The following is a 23,981-nucleotide window of genomic DNA, read 5'->3' as shown; positions in this document are numbered from 1 at the left end:
CAGTGCACACCACAATATGCAGGTGTGATTGTACACACACGTACAGTATAATCACTTTGGCACAGTATTAATTAATCCAGCTAATTGAATATTTGAAATAAGCATTAGTCATCAGTGTCTCGCCGCATTCCACTTGACTAAGATGAAACGTGTTTATGCTTCGTTGATTATACTTTAACAAAGTGTGACACATTGTGCTGTCAACACCCACATTGAGGGATGTATTATCAGGCATGTGTGTAAATATATTATGGAGTTTTGTACATATACATAGTGCTGACAGTGACATAAGTGAGCTTAAGTGTGCTAAGCCATGTCACTTAACATGGCTGCATATTCAAGAGTTTGAATAGCTGCACATTCATGTCACCAGTGGCCGATGCTGGCCTTGATATCATCCATTTCTCTCCAGGTCTCCAGCACGCTGTCGGGAATGAGTAATGACACTTCTCAATATAGCATTGAGAGTGAAAATGGCAGAATGGACAAGGACGTGACTTTACTGCCACAGTAACCCTGCATTCAGATGACAATGACAAAGGCTCCATTTGCTCTCTCCCTCACACACACACACGCACATAACCATTTACTGTAGTATAGTAAAAATGCATGTCAACACTGTAAACATATGTGCCCTCCTTTCTGACAGGTCAAACACATTCCAATCTTCTTAACAAGACTTTTTTTTCTTTGTCATGAGGCTTTCAACTCTGAACACCGAAATGCCCTAATGATCATTTGAGAGACAGAGACAGATAGAGAAGCAAATGTGTTAGGGCTGGATCAGGGTTGATGGTGCGGCAGTAATTTATGAACAGGACACATTAAAGATTCATGGCTTCCTTCTCTTACGGTGTCACCGAGCTGCGAGAACACTATTCATCACACATGCGGACTGCAGAGAGAGGAAGTGCGAAGACCAGCTATTGCTAAGTGAGAGAAAAGAACGAGGGAATGCTGCAAATTGGCACGTAAAGAGATGCAAGGATGAACAGGAGGTGCACAAGTAATTTTTTAATGTGGCAAGCCGTCCACAATGAGCAGGTCAGTGTTGCTGTCCTGATCCTCCTGCAGAACATTGATAGTTTTTAAAGCTCCATCACTCTCTCTCCATATCCACCATATAGCAGCTCAGTGAAGACGTTGATTGGACAGCATGATGTATCTTAGCCCTAACCCCTGTCACCAGTCCCCACATCGAGCCACTAAAAATACCTCGTGGTGCCTGTTACCTTCCAGCTCTTCTTCTCCTCCTTTACAAATTTACATTTACATTTAGTCATTTAGCAGACGCTTTTATCCAAAGCGACTTACAGGAAGAGTAAAAAGCAAACAATCAAGGTATAGTGCAATAAGAGCTATTAGTGCTAGTGACAATTCTTTGAGGAGTAGACTTATCATGTGGTCTAGGAGAGAAGATGCTCTCCGAAGAGCTGGGTCTTCAGGAGTTTTTTAAAGGTAGAGAGGGACGCCCCTGCTCTGGTAGGAACTGGTAACTGGGAACAAGAAGTGCAAAGAGTCTGGACTGCCTTGGACCAACGGGGGGCAGAGCCAGGCGCCGTTCATTGGAAGAGCGCAACGGTCGTGAGGTAGCATATGTCTGAATCAGGGCGTTCAGGTAGGTAGGAGCAGTACCGGAGACAACTTTGTAGGCCAGCTGAGACCTGTGCATGATGGGATTGATGTGCTCATCCCTGAGCTACACACTCATGCTGGATTTTTACAGACACTGCTTAAAAGTCCATCAACCAGCTGGTGAAGCAGGCACATACATGTACACACACCACTGACTGTGCTCTTTAGACAGAAAATTTGTATTATTTGCTCATACTTATTTTTTTTTTTTATTTGGCAACTGTTGAGATTTGCACTTCACACTACATTTTAGATTTTTATTTATTTATACAGACTAAAAAAAAATAATATTTTCTATATCTTTTTAAGTATTTCGTAATATCATCAAGAATATCGTTATTAATAGCCTGAAATATCGTGATATTCTTTTATGGTCATATCGCCCAGCCCTAGTATATATTCACAAAGTAAATAACAAAAACATAGGGTAAACAGACAAACATATATACAAGACAAACTGGTATTCCCCAAATGAGGATCTCTAAGAAGAAATAAACAACAAACTAATGACACAAAACAAAAAAAAACACAAAAAAAGGGCAATAATATAATGAAAAAATAAGCGGTGGTGCATGTATGCGTGTTCATGAATCTGTGTGTGTGTGTGTGTGTGTATGCATGTGAGTGTTAGTGTTGGGGAGGGGACCATTTAGTTCATCTCCTTAATTTGATTAAATATTTCCACTGTCTCCACTTTCCACCTGGTCTCACAGAAATCTGTGAAATAGCCACGGATTACGCTTAACTCAAAATCCGTGGAATAGCCACGGAATCGCTCAAATTTCTGTGAAACTGACACGTGACTCATCCCTGAGCTTCACACTCATGCTGGATTTTCACAGACACTGCTTAAAAGTCCATCAACCAGCTTGTGAAGCGGGCACATACATGCATGTACACACACCACTGACTGTGCTCTTATACAGAAAATAGATCCTATAATCTCTCACAGTTTTGTGCAGTGTTGTGTTTAACTGCTTCAGGTCCAGTTTTAGATTTCTGTCTTTGACATTTGGAAGGTCATCCCCCAGTGGGTTTGATAAGAATGGCCATTTCAGAGACAGCTGACGTGTCTTTGGTTTGTTCTGGTCGGGTTGTGTTTATGATTACTTTGTCACTGTGTTCTTTCTGACCTTTGTAGGTGGGAGGGGTGGACGGGCGAGGCGGTTAGTGGTGTGAGTGTTTGCCGGTGCCCTCTCTGTCTGAGTGGCGACACTGTGCTGTAAACAAATGGCTCAGTTTTTCCCTCTTACCTGTTCTCTTTCCGTCATTCTGACAGGGGTAAGAATGGTGCCAGGGTCTCTGTCAGCCAAGAACAGAAATGTGAACAGTAAACACGCAAACAGTCCCTTGCACACACACACACACACACACACACACACACACACAACCATATCGGTGTGCAGTACACACATTGTCAATAAAAGGTTGTACAGTAGGCTATAAAAGATGAAGGACAAAAGCGTCTATTTGCATTGCAAATGAAACCACAGAAACCTGAGGTTGGTGTTTTCCCTTTCAAATTGAAACTGTGTTGTCATCTTAACCAGGGCTCAATGGCTGGCCTTGTTGCTGTGTTGTTTCTTTCATTGTCATCATTCTGTCATTTTGTGCAACATTTAAGCAGTAACTGCCTTTGTGTGGACAATGGACTGTGGTTGCAGGGTGCAGAAGAAGGTTTAATGTTAAACTTCAACTGAAATCACATTTAGTCATTCCTTTTTACTGTCAAAAGGTTTTTTTTTTTTTTTTTTTCATCCTTGTGGAAGATAAAAACGGTCTTACTGAAAATATCAAGTGTTTTTTTTTTTTCTGCAAAGCCTCTGGAGGAAGATTTCAACGTCCAAGCCTTGGCAGGGGAAAGAGAGACAAAGTAAACAAACTCTCACAGGAAACTGCAGACAGTGTGCTGTTTGCAGTGGCAATGAATGGAAAGGACCATATTAGCATCTGAACTGACTGTGATGACATTAGGTACATTTTTAAGCTAAGTGCTAATTAGCAAACTAGTTGAGTAGCTAATGAAGATAAGTGGCTAATTAGACTGGATACTGAATTTATAAATGCACTTTAACTGGTGGATGTTAGTTTGGTTACTTCAGTGTAAGTTAGGTGTGTAGGTTTTTTTATTTTTTTTATTTTTTAACACCAGCGCTTTTAGTCCAGTTAAATCAGGGGGGGATCTACTACAACATTTCAAAATGAATTGATTTAAAGTGTGTAAAATTTTTTTTTCAGGGTACTCAATCTCACCTTCAGCTTCCGTTCATCATTACAGTCAACATCACAGAGTTTTAATTTCAGTGACTTATATTTATCGCTGAAATGTTCCCTTCTGAGTCTTAAAGTCTCTCTTGAAGTTTTTGTCAAATAATCAGATATTTCCTTTTCGCAAAGGAGAGCACATGCATTTACAGAGCTGATATGTATACTGTACACTGCAAAAAAAGAAAAGTTGGGTGAACTCAAAATTTCAAGGCAACAAACTTCGATAACATTTTAAGTTGGACAATTAAACTAAATATTTTAAGTTTTGTTTTTGAGTTTGCTCAACTCTGAATTCAGATTTTTGTCAACTCAACTGTAAGTTGTACTAACTTATAATTTTACATTGTAATAACTTTTGATCCTTACTTCTGCTAACTTCTGCAATGTGCTGAATTGGCACGATTCTAACGCTGCTATGAAATGTCAGCTAATGTTGCGACCACAATTTGGAGTTAGCATTGATACGCTAATGGCTACTCTTGTAGCTGTAACAAGCAGCGCCGCTAGCATCAGTTAGCCGCTAGCGTCAGTTAGCCGCTAGCTTTAGCTAATGACCAAATTTCACCGCTTTCCCGCATTTCACAACAAAGAAATAAGAGTTAGCAGAACTATTGTCCCTTGTTTTGAACCCCAACTTAAAGATATAAGTAACAACAACTCACAGAAAATGAATTTGGGCCATCCAGTGGCTGACTGGTAGCATGAATACCATTAAGTCCTTAGTGCAGCAGGCCTGGGTTCAAATCTGACTCGGCCTTTCCTTACCCTCTGTCTCCCCCTTTCACTCTGTTTCTCTGCCACGATCCAATAAAGCTGTAATATGGCAAAAAAAAATAAAATGTAAATGTAATAAACCTGTTCTGGTTTTGTCCTTTGGTTGCATTCTTTTGGAAACAGGTGGCAGATGAGCTCTCTGTGCAAGTAATGGCTTTCCTTCTGACCCGGCTCGTGGTTATTTTGGGATATCAGGATGCATCACTGAGCAGTGGTGCACTGCCTCAATGCTTTAATTGTTTCTTCAGTTAGTAGGTTGTGAAAGACAAACAGAACCAAACTGAGGGCAAAGAAACAAAACAATTTCTAGAACCAATTATGATACATGTCTTATAGAGCACGAGCATGTTTTAAGGACTCATTTTTATGAGCATGTCAGAGCATTTGTGTGTGTGTGTGTGTGTGTGTGTGTGTGTGTTCTTGTACTTCCTACATAGTGAGGACCAGGACACGTTTTTAACCAACAGAGTGAGGACATTTTTGCAAAGTGAGGACATTTTGCTGGTCCTCACTTCTTTAAAGGCTTTTTTGAGATTTCAGACTTTGTTTTAAGGGTTAAAGGTTACATGATAATGACAACTAACTGAAACTGTATTGTGTGGTTACAAAACTAATTAAATTATTGTGAAAATGTCCTTCGTTTTCGTCTTGGTCAACTTGTTTGATACATAATGAAGATGGATAAGGCAAAGGAAATAAAGGCAAAATTTACTGTGACCTCTTTTAATCTCCCACCCAACAAATACCCCATTACAAAACACTAAAACTAATAAATACTAAATTAAAACTAGCAAACTCACTCTAAGAACTCATTAAAACTAACTGAATTTGAAAACAAAAATTCACAACAAAATTAAAACTAAAACTAAAACTAAAACTGATGAAAAATCCAAAACTATTATAACCTTGCAAGGGAATTCACTGTTACAATGAGGGTCCTCACAAAGACAGAAGTACACGAATGTGTGTGTGTGTGTGTGTGTGTGTGTGTGTGTATCTGTGTGTGTGTGTGTGTGTGTGTTCTTGTACTTCCTACATAGTGAGGACCAGGACACGTTTTTAACCAACAGAGTGAGGACATTTTTGCAAGTGAGGTCATTTCGGCCGGTCCTCACTTCTTTATAGGCTTTTTTGAGATTTCAGACTTTAAGGGTTTTAAGGGTTAAAGGTTACATGATAGCCTAATGATAATCAACTGAAACTGTATTGTGTGGTTACAAAACTAACTAAAATTATAGTGAAAATGTCCTTCGTTTTTGTCTTTTTCTATTTTTTTCATACATAATGAAGATGGTTCAGACTAAGGAAATAAAGGCAAAATGTACTGTGACCTCTTTTCCCTCTTTTCTCCCACCCAACAAATACCCCATTACAAAAAACTAAAACTAACACTAAAACTAATAAATACTAAATTAAAACTAGCAAACTCACTCTAAGAACTCATTAAAACTAACTGAATTTGAAAACAAAAATTCACAACAAAATTAAAACTAAAACTAATGAGAAATCCAAAACTATTATAACCTTGCAAGGGAATTCACTGTTACAATGAGGGTCCTCATAAAGATAGAAGTACAATGATGTGTGTGTGTGTGTGTGTGTGTGTGTGTGTGTGTGTGTATTTGTTGTGTGTCCTCGGCTCGTGTCCAGGTGTTCAGACAGTCTGTCCTCCCCTGTAGGTCATCACCTCCATGTCAGCTGCAGGATTCCAGCTTCCTCTTCATCGTGTCGCTGACACAAATTATTTTCATCAGCATCCAAGCAGAGGGGCTCTAACTGTATCAATGATCTTAAAGTGAGAAGGAGAAGGGGAAATCTTTCTCTTTATTATTCAATAACAGCCATGTCTTTGTTGACAACAGCAGGAGGGTGGAAGATGAAATTAGATTATGCTATTGTGCTCTCAAGAGCAAAAATAACATTTCAGATTGGCTCCTTCTGCATGAACAACACAATCGCTCTGCCAAAACTCTGTCGTCTCTCATTTCTTCACTTTTTCCATCTCTTTTTGGCTTGGTTGCTCTAACTTTTCTGCTTTGTTTCTTCCCCTTCTCTCGCCTGTCCTTATTTAACATAAAAGTTGATTAAATTACATTTGGAGCTTGTTTAACCCTTAATAGGACACTCATTGAAATACTTGCAAATTCCAAATTTCAACCCTAGAGAATATTGGAGGACATTACATACAGTCAGAATGTGTAAAAAACAACAACAAACAAACACATTGAGATAAAAGTTTATGAGAATGCGTAGATTTATGAGATTTAAAGTGGTGAATCTGCGAGAAAAAGGTTGCTTTTTTCACTTTTTTCTTGTAAATCTGTGACTTTTTTCGCGCAGATTTGCCACTTTAAATCTCTAAAATCTGCGACTTTTTTTCTTGTAGATTTGCCAATTTAATCTAGTAAATTTGCAGTTTTTTTTCTCAAAATATTAGCTGATTAGCTGGAAGAAATCCGTGTGGTTCTACGACCTCACAGAGAGACATGGGGACCCAGTTTTTGATATCCGCTGAAGTTACCAAATACGGTTCTTCGCCTGATAAAGGGTTAAATACCTTTGTCAACATTTCACAATGCACACTTTGCTGATTACTGTGTGTATTTACATTGTCATCTGAGCTGAGGATACTGGCTAATGCTAACAGGTAATTTTGGACAAGATAGGGTTGGTGTAGAGCGGCTATTCTCAACCTTGGGGTCGGGACCCCAATTGGGGTCGCGAGATGGTTTCTTGGTTTTTCATGGTTTCATGGTTTTTGTGTCTTTTTTGGTCATTTTGTGTCTTTTTTGGTCATTTTGTTTCCTTTTTTTGGTCATTTTGTTTCTTTTTTGGATGATCTGAACTGTGCGTGTGAGATTCTGTTCAGTTAGCGGGGGTCATGGACAACATGCATGTTAAATTGGGGGTCGCGACTCAAAAAGGTTGAGAACTACTGGTGTAGAGAACGCTCCACATTGTGTCTTGGCAAGACATAAGATGTACTGGATTGTTATTTCAAAGTTTGACAATATGGTTTTTCTTCTTTGTGTTTTAGAAAATCCTGGGTGTTGGCCAAAAGCTGCCTTTCAGATCTAAGAGATCCCTGCTGGTCCCTCCTGTGATCGTAACGGAGAACCAGAGAGCTCCCTTCCCCAAGGTCATTGGCTGGGTAAGTAGCACATGGTTTTATCATGAACTAAGTCCTTCACAGGAACTGTTTCATGACAGCCCACAGAGAGAAAATCCCCTAAATTACAGGACAAAGGATTTGAAATGTGCACTGTCAGCGCTCTAGAAATGTGTATTATGCCTCTGCCCATTCCTACATCTGTCTGTCCTTGTGCGATATCTCAGGAATGCCTGGAGGGAATGTCTTCAAATTTGGCAAAAACCTTCACTTAGGGGTGTGCCATATCGTATCGTTCACGATAATATCAGTATATTTTTTTTATGGTTAAAAAAAATGCATATCATGATATTGGCAACGTTCCTACTTCTTGATGTAGTGGTTAAAGTTGTTTTAATCACAAAAGCTACTTACTCCCTGTCGCTAAACACATGAAAAAAAAATAAATAAATAACCACAAAAAGACACAAAATGACCAAAAAATACACAAAAATAACCAAAAAAGACACAAAATGACTAAAAAAAGACACAAAGTGATCAAAAGTAGACACAAAATGACCAAAAAAAGACACAAAATGACCAAGAAAGACACAAAATGACCAAAAAAAGACACAAAATGACAAAAAGACACAAAATTAACAAATAAAATGGCAAAAAAGGCACAAATTGACCACAAAATGATTTAAAAAAGGCACAAAATGACCAAAAAAAAGGACACAAAATTACCAAAAAAGACACAAAATGACTAAAAAAGACACAAAATTACCAAAAAAGGCACAAAATGACCACAAACTGATAAAAATAGACACAAAATTACCAAAAAAAGACACAAAATAACAAAAAAAAGACACAAATTGACCACAAAATGATTAAAAAACCCCCAACTGCAGCTTTCAAAATAAGAGCACAGTGTGTTAAGAGAATCCACCACAGAATTTACAAGAAGACTGTCAAAATAAGATGCCTTAAATAAAAACATACAAGAACCTTTATTCTCCTTTACAAAATGTCATTAAAATATGCGCCCGAAACCCCTAAATGGTTATTTTTATTATTTGCTCATACTCAAGAGTCAAGAGTATTTTTTTTGTATTTGGCAACTGTTGAGATTTGCACTTTACACTACATTTTAGATTTTTATTTATTTATACAGACTAAAAAAAAAACATATTTTCTATATCTTTTTAAGTATTTCCTAATATTGTCAAGAATATCGTTATCGCAAAAATAGCCTGCAATATCGTGATATTCTTTTAGGGCCATATCGCCCAGCCCTACCTTCACTTGGATTCAAGGAGGAACTGATTTGAATTACTTTGTCAAGGTTCAAAGATCAACGTGTCTGTCTTCTCTCATCTGGCCCATTCTTCTGAACAGCATATCTCAAATTCTTCAAATTTGGCACAAATGTCCACTTGGACTCATTAGACTTTGATGATAAATGTTTAAGGTCACTGTGACCTTACAAAATACATTTTGGCCATAACTCAGAATTTCACACAAATGTCTAATAGGGCGAAAATAATGAAATAATGAAAATTTATATCCAAAAGATCAAAAGGTCAGCTTCACTGTGATGTCATAATGTCTGCAATAACAATTTTCTGGCCATCATTCAACACCATCACTCAGGAACAGAAGGGGGACTGTGACTATATTTCACATTTGTTCGGATACTGAATTAGTGACCCTAATCTCTGGTGGCCACCTTGAAATTTTATAACATTTTTTTAAAGGTTATGCTCCATATAGACTGGATATTGAGTCAGGACAGACATGGATGTAAACTGTAACTCGACTGGCTGGTGGAGGCATTCAACCATGACGCGGTATTTTTAGTTTTAATGGTCTGTTCCATTCTGTGAATGTTCACAATTTTTTTTTTTTTAGTCCCAAAAACGTAAAGTATGGTGTTCTCCTTCTTCCAATCTGTCACACAGACCCTTAGAGCAGTAGTTCTCAACCTTTTTGAGTCGCGACCCCCAATTAAACATGCATGTTGTCCGTGACCCCCGCTCACTGAACAGAATCTCACACGCACAGTTCAGATTATCCAAAAAAGAAACAAAATGACCACAAAATGACACAAAATGACTAAAAAATGTACACAAAATGACCAAAAAAAGACACAAAATGACCAAGAAAGATACAAAATGACCAAAAAAAGACACAAAATGACAAAAAAGACACAAAATTAACAAAAAAATGACAAAAAGGCACAAATTGACCACAAAATTATTTAAAAAAGGCACAAAATGAAAAAAAAGGACAAAAAATTACCAAAAAAGACACAAAATGACTAAAAAAGACACAAAATGACCAAAAAAGGCACAAAATGACCAAAAAAGGCACAAAATGACCACAAACTGATAAAAATAAACACAAAATGACCAAAAAAAAAGACACAAAATAACAAAAAAGACACAAATTGACCACAAAATGATTAAAAAAAAAAGACAAATTGACCAAAAAAAGGACACAAAATTACCAAAAAAGACACAAAATTACCAAAAAGACCAAAACACATGAACACTTTAACACAGTGGAGACAGAGCTGACTTCCAAAATGATTTGGCGACCCCCAGAAATCATCTCACGACCCCAAGGTTGAGAATAGCTGCCTTAGACAATGTATGGGGGAATACAAAGATGGTGAGTGAAGCTGAATATAAGAGTTGTGGTTCTGTGGTTCTGGATCCCTAAAGTTGTTGCTAACTATTGTTATGGAACCAGATGCTTTAGAAAGTTCTTTGCCTTCAAATAAAATATTTAATGTCATCGATCTGGTGTTCAAAGTCAATTTGTGTTGACTGTCTTAGAAAATTCAATACTATTTAAGATATAAAAAGCAGTTTTTCCTGATTATATTTCCTGATATATATGTATTCAGGCAAGCTTTACATAAATGAGTTTCAGCTGAAGAAGGATTTCAGTTCAAATCATGTTAGTTTAAATCTAAACTTACCAGAGTTGATATTGTGTTACACTAATATGGAAAATACAGTTTATGTCCCTTTCACTGATATGAAAAGTTTGCTCACCATCCTAAACAGAGTCCTGCTGCCTTGCACCTGTTTAACCCTTTATAGGGCACTTCTGGAAATTGAAAATGTCAACACTGAAGCCTTATTGGAGGATATTACAAGACTTTTTGCAAAATGTTTCATTTTTATATTGCAAATCGAGGTAAATTGAGTCATTATAATTATCCAATCCAAACCAATCCACTTTATTTATATAGCACAATTTTAGCAAACACAAGGTTTCCAAAGTGCTGCACAAACAATAAATAGATAACACAATACAAAGAGATGTAGTAAACAATAGAACAGTAAAATGCGATAAGATAAAATAAATTAAAAATGGGATACAAATAAATAAAATAAAATGTAAAATTTACTGCCTGCACAAAATATAATATGCATGTATCCAAATAAAAACAAAAAGTCATAAAATCAACATAAAATCAACACGTGGTGTTAAAAGCCAACGAGAAGAGGTGGGTTTTAAGAAGAGATTATAATATTTATTATAGTCTCTTTCCCACAGCAACCCTAATTAGACAATAACACATCATCTGCATCCATCACCACTTTATCTTTTACCTTTAAACTATTTATTATCTTTTTAGACTACTTATGCATAATGTCTGAATGTCTTTTCTAAAGCACCTTATATATGAGAAGCACACATAAATTTAGTTGTATACTTTTTTAATACAATGACAATAAAGTAAAAGCTTGAATCTTGTGTGATAAAGGGTTAAAATAAAGTTCAGCGCCTGCAGCATCCAGTTCTGACTGCTGCTGTGGGCTCATACACAATGGCCAAGGATTAATTTTATGCAGAAGATACTTTACTCTTTATCTCAAACTGACTGATTGTCCCAAATCAGAGTGCATGTCACTCACAGGGATGATGATGATGATGATGATGATATTGATGATGATAACTACATTTATTTTTTCAGTAAATAAAATTATTTTGAATAAAGATCCAAGAGATTCTGTCCAGCGCCACAACAAAGCAGTTTTTGAAACAATGCTGATGATTTTCCTCACTGAATAGAGAAGTTGTTGCTTTATTGTTTGCCTTAACCCTTTATCAGGCGAAGAACTATATTTGGTAACTTCAGGTAATATTTCGAGAAAAAAGTTGCAAATTTACTAGATTAAAGTGGCAAATCTACAAGAAAAAAGTTGCAGATTTAAGAGATTTAAAGTGGCAAATCTGCGCCAAAAAAGTTGCAGATTTACGAGAAAAAAGTGGAGAAAAACAACTTTTTTTCTCGCAGATTCATTACTTTAAATCTCATAAATCGACACATTTTTTTATTTTATTTGCCACTTTAATCTTGTTAAAAAAATGTTTATTCAGTATTATTTTCGTATGTTTTCTTTACACATTCCAGCAGTATGTAATATCCTCCAATATTCTCTAGGGTTGGAATTTGGAATTTGGAAGTATTTCAATGAGTGTCCTATTAAGGGTTAAAGTGGTGAATCAAAAAAGTTGCTTTTTCCCCACTTTTTTCTCATAAATCTGCGACTTTTTTCGCATAGATTTGCCACTTAAAATCTCTTAAATCTGCAACTTTTTAATCTAGTAAATTTGCAACTTTTTTCTCGAAATATTACCTGAAGTTACCAAATATAATTCTTTGCCTGATAAAGGGTTAATGACTTAAGGTTGAAAAAAGGACTGCGCTCAGTTCATTCCTAAAACAAACTCCAACTCTTGATCAGAAAGTTCAGACCATTTGAAGACTCGATAGTCAAGTGTTTTATTTGTTGCCTGGATTTTTGCGCTTTTTTACAATAAAAGCTTCTATTACTGGCGACTTACTACAAGCACAAAAGACCTTTTTATCCATCAGAAATTCACATGAGTGTTACATTGCTGTTGTTTCTCTTTGTTTATTTTTTTCTTCTTCAGTGCATGTTGTGTGTATTCATGATGCAGCAATGTAGACCTCAATATCACCTGCACACCTGACTTACCTTATACTGTTGGATACAATGTCATGTATTTTTCACGTCATATATTTCATACAGTCTTCATTATGGCTTTTTTGGCATTAACCCTTAATAGGGCACTCATTGAAATACTTGCAAATTCCAAATTTCAACCCTAGAGAATATTGGAGGATATTACATACTGCCAGAATGTGTAAAAAAAAACCATACGAACCCAGGGGAAGGGGGATAATATTTTGAGAACATTTTTTACGAGATTAAGGTGGCAAATCTACGAGAAAAAAATGTGCAGATTTATGAGATCTGGGTGAATCTGCGAGAAAAAAGTTGCTTTTTTCCACTTTTTCCTCGTAAATCTGTGACTTTTTTCGCGCAGATTTGCCACTTTAAATCTCTTGAATCTGCGACTTTTTTTCTTGTAGATTTGCCACTTTAATCTAGTAAATTTGCAACTTTTTTCTCAAAATATTACCCCTGTGACATAGCCTGATATTTGCTGATTAGTTGGAAGAAATCCATGTAGTTCTACAACCTCACAGAGAGACATGGGGACCCCATTTTGATATCCACTGAAGTTACCAAATATAGTTCTTCGCCCGATAAAGGGTTAAACTACAAGGAAAAAGGGAAACACAATTGCGAGTATATATATGAATTGGGTCTTCAATTAATGCTTCACAATGAACCAATCAAATGAAGTAATCCAATTTCACATGCTGCTGATTTTTTTCCTTCCGAGCTTTAACCAAGCTTAATTTCAAAACTGGTTCCCAATGTCAAAATCCAGTGAAGCAGTGTGTTTTTCCGTGTTTAAGTTGTGCTGATGAGTTCTGAAGCTGTGACCTGTTACAAATCTAAGAGCCCTGCGATATCACAAATCTAAGACTGAAGTGCTGCTTGTGTGGTTTGCCTATAATTATTACCACAGTCAAATGCACCTGGAACGTTTTGCCCTGACTGAAGAAAATAAACTTTTTAGCTTTAAATCTACTTCACCCTCAACATATATATACTGGAAGCAGCCAATACACAAAGCATGGATTTGTTTTAAGTTATATTTTAGGGGAAAATCTTGGAAATCTGCTGGAAAATTTATTACCAAGTGAGAGGGAACGACTTCATATAAGGTTAAAAAAATAAAAATGTAACAATTTTTTTGTGTTTTGTAAATTAACAAATATTACTGTTAGTAAAAGTCCTCAGACACCCCCCACCCACTCCCCCATACTATGTTCTGTCAAGAGCTGAAATCATGTTGTTTACTCAACCCTGTACTGTCAGCGGATTAAATATAATTTCCTGGTGAAGATGTTTTCTGTTGGGCATCAATAATGTATTTCTGTTTCTGATTTTGGATGGGCGAGTTGGCTAAACAAAATTGGCCAGAAATTGACATGTGTGGTTTGTTATTATGTTTTGCTAAAAGTGGAGCTATTATACTTAATTTTAGGTTCATACTTGCTGCTAGAGCATATTTACATGACTTAATGTCCCAAAAACACATTATTATTCTCATACTGTCTCTGCTGGAATACCTGCATTCCCCCACAAACACAACAGGCCGTATGTCAATGACACAAATCGTTCTGTTTAACGTTCCACAGTCTCAGTTTTATTTGGCTCGTAGCAATATCACCAGCGTTACGGTAGCGGGGCTAGTAGTGGGGCTAGTTGGTAGATTAGTAGCTAAGACTTTTCCCAAATCCTGTCGGAAAGCAAGGCTAAAACATCCTTTAATGTTGGATATATGACAAAATCAACCCGTTGTCATTCCCAAAGCGTAATATACCGAAGATTTGTCACACCCCTAGACGTATCATACTGGCGCAAAGGGTACCCTTCCACGTCTCTGTGAAACGCTCTGGGTTCTCAATCGACTCCAATAGAAACCCGCTCGCGGCGCTGAGAAGCGCTTAGAGCAGAGGCTTACAGCCGTCTATTCACTCCAATAATATCCCAACCACGGCCCTCCATTACGCTGCCAGCGACAATCTGAATGGAGAACCGAGGACCCTGTGCACGGAAGTATTTTTCTCCCTATTTTAAAGATTTCTTTTAATGACATCGTCAACATTTCTCAAAACAAACACATCAAAGTCTCACTGATAATTCAACAATAAAATAGCTTCATGTTGTGGCTCTCAGTATAATTTTTTTCTCCTTCGATTCTGAGAAATAAACTTTTATTCGTTTGTTTTTCGGCACTCTGCTGGCGGACATTTCTCTCATTTTTAGTGAAAAAAAATAAATATTTTGACTTTGTTTCTGCATAAAAATGGATTTTGATTACATTTCTAGCGAGAAATATATGTTTTATGTTCTTAATATTCACTCAGTGAATGTACATATTCACTTTGTGGCGAAGATCTCGCCAGAAAAAGACGATCTGCTGTGTTTTATTTTGAAATCTGTTTTATTTTGTAATCTACCGCGATCATAGCGGATGTGGTCCTATCCTCGCAGATGTGCTGTGCGATCTCATTGAATCACGCTTCACTGTAAATGGCCCCGACTCTGCTCTCCTGTTTTAGTTAAAATATCTTCATTAAACAAACATTGTTGTCTTTTTTTAGCATAGATAATATACATACAGTGTAATTATTTATTAGACAGTGTGTGATATTCGATATATTGGGTAGAAATAGGTTTTCACAGCCCTAATAGGGAAGAACTACAAAACGAGAGGTCTAGGGAGTTGTAGTTTTTTTAATAAAACAGGTTTTTACCTAAAATTGGAAGTTGGAAATACTTAATTAGTGGCTTTCCAGGGGTTTGAGGGGATGTCAATCACATTTTTGGCATCAGAATTTAAATATTGTCTTGTTCAATGGGGGATTTGTTGTTTTTTCAGCATATCCTAAAGCCCCCCCACTCCCACCCCTTAGTGACTATGCTCACATTATAGTCCATGTCAACACCTTTCTATAACAGTAGGTCTCATGTCTGTAACCCTTTTTGTCTCTTAGTTATAATCATTTAAATATTCCCCAGGGTTAAGGTTCAAAGGTCAATATCTCAAAGCAAGAATATTATAGAACCTTGAAATTGATATATGTTACTCTCCAGGCCAAGACCTTTCCGGTGATGTATTTGGTTTAGCTCTATGACAAAGTTTTATTTTTTCACATCTCGCACTCAGAGCACTGAAAAGGCTGTGGGAATCTAAATCTGTTAGGGCAGATTTCCAAGGTTTGAAAAAAATAAAACTTTGTCAAACTACAACTCCCTAGACCTCTTGTTTTGTAGTTCTTCCCTATTAGGGCTGTGAAAACCTATTTCTACCCAATATATCGAATATCACACACTGTCTAATAAATAATTACACTGTATGTATATTATCTATGCTAAAAAAAAGACAACAATGTTTGTTTAATGAAGATATTTTAACTAAAACAGGAGAGCAGAGTCGGGGCCATTTACAGTGAAGCGCGATTCAATGAGATCACACAGCACATCCGCGAGGATAGGACCACATCCGCTATGATCGCGGTAGATCACAAAATAAAACAGATTTCAAAATAAAACACAGCGGATCGTCTTTTTCTGGCGAGATCTTCGCCACAAAGTGATTATGTACATTCACTGAGTGAATATTAAGAACATAAAACATATATTTCTCGCTAGAAATGTAATCAAAATCCATTTTTATGCAGAAACAAAGTCAAAATATTTATTTTTTTTCACTAAAAATGAGAGAAATGTCCGCCAGTGGAATGCCGTAAAACAAACGAATAAAAGTTTATTTCTCAGAATCGAAGGAGAAAAAAATGATACTGAGAGCCACAACATGAAGCTATTTTATTGTTGAATTATCAGTGAGACTTTGATGTGTTTGTGTTGAGAAATGTTGACGATGTCATTAAAAGAAATCCTTAAAATAGGGAGAGAAATACTTCCGTGCACAGGGTCCTCGGTTCTCCATTCAGATTGTCGCTGGCAGCGTAATGGAGGGCCGTGGTCGGGATATTATTGGAGTGAATAGACGGCTGTAAGCCTCTGCTCTAAGCGCTTCTCAGCGCCGCGAGCGGGTTTCTATTGGAGTCAATTGAGAACCCAGAGCGTTTCACACAGACGTGGGTGTAATGTGTGTGTGTGTGTGTGTGTGTGTGTGTGTGTGTGTGCGCACGCTTCAGAATCGATTTTAAGATTCTTTTACTGGTTTATAAATCTCTTAATGGTCTTAGACCAGCCTATTTATCTGATTTACTTTTATCCTTTGAACCCTGGAGGACCCTCAGGTCTTCTGGCCTTTTAATAAAACCAAAAGTTAGAATTAAAAACCCACGGTGAGGCGTTTTCTCACTGTGTCCACGTTGGTGGAACAGCCTCCTGAAGACCTGAGGGCAAAGAGCAAACCATTTTTAAATATTTTTCTGCTCATGAATCTTAGTGTTACAACATCTTCTGTTTTATTTATTTATTTGGTATTATTTATTAGACTATTTTTATACATATGTATTTTATCATGCTCTACTTTTTAATTATTTATTTATTGTTTTCATCTTTTTTTATCTAGGTCTTTTACTTTTTATTGTTATTATTGACTTTTTTATTTTTTTTTTAATTTTATCTTACCTCACTTTATTTCTATTTATTTTATCTAGTTTTTTTCTAACCTGCCTCCAGTGTTTCCCCACTGCTCCACGTTGAGATGGAGCTTCCTATATATATATATATATATATATATATATATATATATATATATATATAGGTGTATTTTCAGTCCCAACCAGCTGCTTGACTACTATGGAAAGCGAGCACTGTTTGATGGGTAAAGGTGGCCATGTTGACAGAGAGAAAAAAAAAAGTTCAAAAAATAAATAAATGCGTTTCATCAAATATGCAAGTAGCCAGTAAATGAACTCTCATCACTCACTCTCTTACATATCAGAGCAAATATTATTGAGAACTGTGGCCCTGGACAGTGACGTTAAGTCAGATCCTGTTGTTTGAAAATCATGAACACAGGAATATATTTCCATATTTTATTCTCAGCTCAAACATGCGAGCAATGTGCTGCTTCAGGAAAGGTAGTGAGGAGAAGCAAAGGCACATATTTCCCAAGGCATTGCATCAGGTGATGGGCTTTCATGAGGTCTTCTCAAAAAACACAGAAGGTAAATCTCATTTTTAGGCTGCAGCCGTAGTTATTTTAGAGAAGGTGGAATGTCTATTATATGACTATTCAATTTTGAATGGCGACATGTCCTGATACTTAACCCTCTATGGTACGCATTATGATGCCAGTTAGGGGAAAAAAATGTTTGGAGTTTGTTTTTTTGTCTTAATATAGACTAAATAAACACAATCTGAAGAAATTTTCGATTTTTTTTTTTTCTACGTTTTTGGGGTTTGTTGCCCGTAAGCAATGGTGCACAAGAGATAAAGAGAGGTTTTTTTTTTTCAATTTGAAAATTATTTATTTAATATACATGTGTAAAAGATTCAGGAGCTTCAACAGGGTACAATACAAAACATTTTACATTTAAAATCATCATAAAAGGAACTTTTTTTAACCGGTTTCTTGTCTGGAGTAGCAATATATTTTTTTCCAGATGGAAAAGGCACAGGAATGACGTTTTGAGTGCTTTTTTGTGGCGTAAAATGGCAAAGCTTTTTCCTTTGGAAAAGTCTGCAAAATAGGGTTTCAATATGGCCTCGTGGAGACCATGTGACAAATTAAAGCATTGCTATTGGTTCCCTATACTCTTCCCTCTTTTTTAAAGTATTGCATCACTCAAAAACATGCATTGTAGAAATTTGACAGGACAAAAATGGGTATGTTGCCTGAGGGCAACACCGTACCATAGAGGGTTAAAATGACTTGCATGATCAGCACTTTATCATGTGTAACTGTATGTGTTTGAGTTCCTGCACATGACCTGGTTCTGCTTGTGTTGCCTCAATATTTTCTCCCTTCCACAATTAAATAATATCCCAGTACTACAGAACAAAGCAGATACAAAAACAATTTTGAATTTGTTGTTTCGAGGTTACATGCTAATTAGGTAATACGTTTCTAATGTTGCATGACTTGTTGCAGGTGATAGATGATGAAATGTGTATGTCACACTTGCACAGCAATGTTTTATTAATATCTGATATTGTGAAATGTGGGAAACTCAAGATACAATTACATTTACTTACATTGTATCTCCTTTTATGACACTTAATAAAAGAAGAATTAAATAAACGAGGCAGATTAAATTAAAATTAAAATGCCGTTCACTCCAGGCACTACATATTAAAATAGATAGAAAAAGCTGTTTGTGAATAAGAACAAGTACCTATTTGTCAAAGCTAAAAAAAAAAACTAAAAAAAACAAACTTGAGGTAACACTTTTTTTTTTCGTCATTTTGTAAAAATACTGCAACAATCAACCCGTTGAGCATAAATGTGCATGCTTGTAGCTCACGTGTCATCTGCAGATGCCCACACCACGATGTCTTGTGTATAAACAAGGCTTCACTGCCAGTTTACCTCATTAAAGTCTGACAAGGGAAATAATACTATTGCATTAGTCTATAACATCACTGTTTGACGCCCAATTTAATTTGTTGCTACTCTAAAGTTCTATCAACCCTGCAGTCATTAGGACTCCCAGTGGATCTTGGAAGCTGTAAAAAGGTGTGAATCTCAGCTTTCTTTTTGAATATCATTACAACAGAGTTTTAGACCAGGGCCTTTTTTTTCTGCATGCTAATCCAAAGCATGGTTCTTTATTGTGAGGATTTATTCATTGTTTTGTCACTGATGAAAGATTTTACTTGTCCGGCTCGACCCCTGTGGAAGAGGCCAAAGAAGATGTGACACGGCTTATTATTTACGTGGCAGATTATGAATTGTGTGCTATTACATAATGCATGGAACGCCTCCAATAGCTCTTCAGTTAATTTCCTCTGGGGAGAAACTGCATTGTTTAATTTTTATGTTGATAACTCTGTGCAGCAGGTAAATCATACCGGAATCATTTTAGCACAAATGATCAACCAGAAGCTATATTTTTGGACCCTGTGTGAGGTTCTATATTTATCTCACCCTGTGTTACGCAGCTTTGTATCTTTACATGTCAGGCAGCTTTGTTCTAGATAAGGATGGGCGCTACGAGATCAACCACATCTCTCAATGTCTGCAGAGACCACCATAGAAAGATATTCCATACTAAGCACTGCACATAATAGATAATTGTACCCAGGAGAGTATGACCACACCACAAAGCCTGAGCCTCCAGCTCATAGCAGCACTGGACTCAATACGGTCCCAGTGATGTAACTGCAGGGTACCAGGTTGAAAGTGAAGGACAGCGTGCATGTGTCAAACCATTAGGTGATATTTTGGGGGTTGTGCAGATTTCAGATAACGGAAAAGAAGAAGAGTCTGCAGATACGTTTAGTCCATATACACAACATCAAAAATGACCCATATCCATTTTTTTTAGCTAGGTAGCTTGCTAAGCTAACTACTTAGCTAACTTCTCGGCTAAGTATTTAGCTAAGTTGCTTGTTAAGCTAATTACTAAGCCAACTTCTTGGCTATTTAGTTGCTAAGCTTGCTAAGCTAACTACTTAGTTAAGTAGCTTGCTAAGCTAACTACTTAGCTAAGTTGCTTGTTAATCTAATTACTAAGCCAACTTCTTGGCTATTTAGTTGCTAAGCTTGCTAAGCTAACTACTTAGCTAAGTTGCTTGCTAAGCTAATTACTAAGCCAACTTCTTGGCTATTTAGTTAGCTTAGCAAGCTACTTAGCCAAGTAGTTAGCTATGTAATAATACAAAAACGTTTTTTCTTCATAAAGTATGAGAGGCAAAATGGAAATAATGATCTGTTTAATTTTAACTCTTACCTTTACACCAAGTTAGTGTAAATTTGACTCTTTTTGGTGTTAAATTTCAACTCCAAAAAGAGTTAAATTTACACTTACTCGGTGTAAAGGTACCAACACTCGAAAAATTAAATTGTTAAATTAACACTCTGAGGTGTGGACCCATATATACACTTTAAAAGTGTTAAGATCAACTCTTACAGTGTTAACTTGGGGATGCTGATTTTACTGTGTAGGGGATAAAATGATCTCTACAGTATGCTGTGGACCTGCTGATATAGTCATTGTGGTACTTTTATATATTCATCTGAGAAATTGGACTCTCTCATTCCCTTTATGTGACCCCTTAACAGCCCCCTGCTTTTTTCCACTTCTTCTCTCCTCTTTCCAGTCACAAATTCCATCCATCCTCCTCTCATCCCTTCATCCTTCTTCCCTACCTCCGCAGTCGGCTTTGCATGAGAAGACAGGCTAATGTGGGCTATTTCACCCAATAGAGGGCTATATGTCGGCGACTTGGTGAAATTGATTTTCCACACCAATAGCTTTCCTCTTCTTACGCAACCTACCATTTCCATATGGCAGCCATTCATTTTTCATGCTTCCTCCTTTTCTCCACGAGATAAGCAGTAGGAAGCAGGGGAGAGGTGAGATTGCAAGGGCTACAGTTTGACATGTATGACTGTGCGCGTGCATACACATGTGAGGAGTGTGTGTGTGTGTGTGTGTGTGTGTGTGTGTGTGTGCAGAAGGGGTGAGGGTGTGTTGGCTGTCAGCGGGGACTCACAGAGGAAGGGTAAGAACCTTGTTGTTTGTGTCACACCTCCTGCTAGCTGTGGAATTGTTTTGATACAGAGGTCTCTCCTCTGCCCTCCCTTGGGGGCCCATAAAAAGCTCACAACAACTCACACAGCAGCCAGAGCATGCAATGAAACTGATATGCTTAAATTTTTCTCTAAGTACATGCCACTTCAGACACAATTTTTTAGGCTGTTCAAGTATCCAGGAGGATGAATCAATCATAGTTCAAGCAGTTTCTATGTTTATTTCTCGTACCTTTTGGATCCTGTCCGTGCAAGTCTGCCTTTATTCACCAAGGGTAGATGGGAGGGTTCAAGGAAGAAGTTTTATCCTCTTCAGTACTGTACCATTCACTGATTCTGTAATCAATCAGGCCATGGATGTATTGTGATTGCTCCTGAACCATGATGTAGTAAGAGAACTGAATCCATCCATTCATTGCGCTGAACATTGCTCACCAGGCACATCACCTTCCTCTGTGTTCAGAGTGTTGGCTCCCATGTGCACCAACGCTCTTCTCTTGCTCAATGTGGTGAGAGCAAGCCCATTGAGACCTCCTCTGGCTGTGTGACTCACTTCCTATTGGCATTCTTGTATAAACTGGCATAATAATCAACATGATCTCACAGGAATCCGTGAAATAGCCACGGAATCACTCAAATGTCTGTGAAACTGACACGGATTTCGCTACAATGCAAGTTAATGACAGTCATATCCCGTGGCTATTCCAACATACAAAGTGATTATGTACATTCACTAATTTAATATTTTTATGCAGAAACTAAGTCAAAATATTGATTTTTTTCACTAAAAATGAGAGAACTGTCCGCCATGTTTTTCGTTCTGACCGCCGGGACCCTGAAAGTCACGTGACTTGGAACAAACCAATAGGAACAAATATCCATGGAATAGCCACGGGATATGACTGTCATTAACTTGCATTGTAGCGAAATCCGTGTCAGTTTCACGGAAATTTGAGTGATTCCGTGGCTATTCCACGGATTTTGAGTTAAGCGAATCCGTGGCTATTTCACGGATTCCTGTGAGACCAGGTTCATAATAATAATAATAATAATAATAATAATAATTATGATAATGAATTATGATAATGAATTATATTTATAAGCACCTTTGAAACAGCCAAGGACACTGTACAACAAAACATAAAATTAAAAACAAAACAAAAACAAACAGTGGCAACAAAATCAAACCTCAGACAGTATTTAGATGGCGAGTGAGTGACTAGGTGGTGTATGCTTGTCTGAACAGATGAGTTTTGACTCTGGATTTGAACAGTGGCAAAGAGTCAATGGTGCAGAGGTCAGGAGGTCAGAGGTCAGGAGGGAGCGTGTTCCAGAGCCGGGGAGCAGAGCGGCTGAAGGCTCTACAGCCCATGGTGAGGAGGAGGCAGGAGGGACAGAGAGCTGGAGATGTGGAGGAGGTCCGAGATGTACGGTGGAGCCAGGAGGTGAAGTGCTTTGAAAGCAACCTGGTCTCACAGAAATCCGTGAAATAGCCACGGAATCGCTCAAATTTCCGTGAAACTGACACGGATTTCGCTACAATGCAAGTTAATGACAGTCATATCCCGTGGCTATTCCAACATACAAAGTGATTATGTACATTCACTGAGTGAATATTTAGAAAATGAAACATATATTTCTCGCTAGAAATGTGATCAAAATCCATTTTTATGCAGAAACTAAGTCAAAATATTGATTTTTCACTAAAAATGAGAGAACTGTCCACCATGTTTTTTGTTCTGACCGCCGGGACCTTGAAAGTCACGTGACTTGGAACAAACGAATAGGAACAAATATCCATGGAATAGCCACGGGATATGACTGTCATTAACTTGCATTGTAGACAAATCTGTGTCAGTTTCACGGAAATTTGAGTGATTCCGTGGCTATTCCACAGATTTTGAGTTAAGCGAAATCCGTGGCTATTTCACGGATTTCTGTGAGACCAGGTTCTTTGAAAGTGATGAGGAGTATTTTGAAGTTGATCCGGTGTTCTTTTAGGATGTGGGTGATGTGGTGGGGTCCGGGCTATGATGCGTGCTGCAGAGTTCTGGAGGAGCTGCAGTTTCTGGAGGGATTTCTTGGGGACATCAAAGAGCAGGGCATGAAGGTAATTGAGTGGAATGGCTCATAGAGACCTAATGGACAACATTCTGATCATAACAGGGTCATTTAGGATTGTTTGGGGACATTTTTTTTACAGCCTTGTCCTGCAATCCAGACTGTGGCAACCACTGTTAAGGACTGTTCCTCAAGACTTGAGCCTTAAATCCATCGCACTTATTTTCAAAGCACATACCCACCTTGTCTCACAGGGCTTATATAAGCATGTATTTACCTGCATTTATAGTGGCAGTGAGTCAGCTGTTATGTCCCCTGAGCTGTGTACAGTAATGAGTGTAGGAGGCAAAGCTGAAAATGCTGAAGTGTTTCAGATTTTGCCAAACACATTTAAAAAGTTTGTCTGTATTAGTCATGTCTCTAGAAAGTTTTAAATTTTCCTTTTTTTGTGTGTCAGTGTTCTCTCACCCCTGTTTGATTGCCTAATGACAAGCCATCAGCTTGCTCAATT

The 23,981-nt window shown here is 37.4% G+C and overlaps 1 protein-coding gene across 1 annotated transcript in view; it reads left to right on the top strand.

The window, feature by feature from the left end:
• The window catches only part of cdh13 (cadherin 13, H-cadherin (heart)), a 509,931-nt gene that overhangs the window by 165,633 nt on the left and 320,317 nt on the right, over positions 1-23,981 (top strand). The window contains exon 4 of the mRNA XM_059334282.1: positions 7,715-7,828. Within this exon, the coding sequence (XP_059190265.1) occupies positions 7,715-7,828 (114 nt within the window). The remainder of the gene's footprint in view (positions 1-7,714; positions 7,829-23,981) is intronic.

This window comes from Centropristis striata, chromosome 6 (assembly GCF_030273125.1).
Source record: "Centropristis striata isolate RG_2023a ecotype Rhode Island chromosome 6, C.striata_1.0, whole genome shotgun sequence".
NCBI lineage: Eukaryota > Metazoa > Chordata > Actinopteri > Perciformes > Serranidae > Centropristis > Centropristis striata.
The sequence above is the reverse complement of the archived record's forward strand: the minus strand, read 5'-3'. Positions and strand labels throughout refer to the sequence as shown.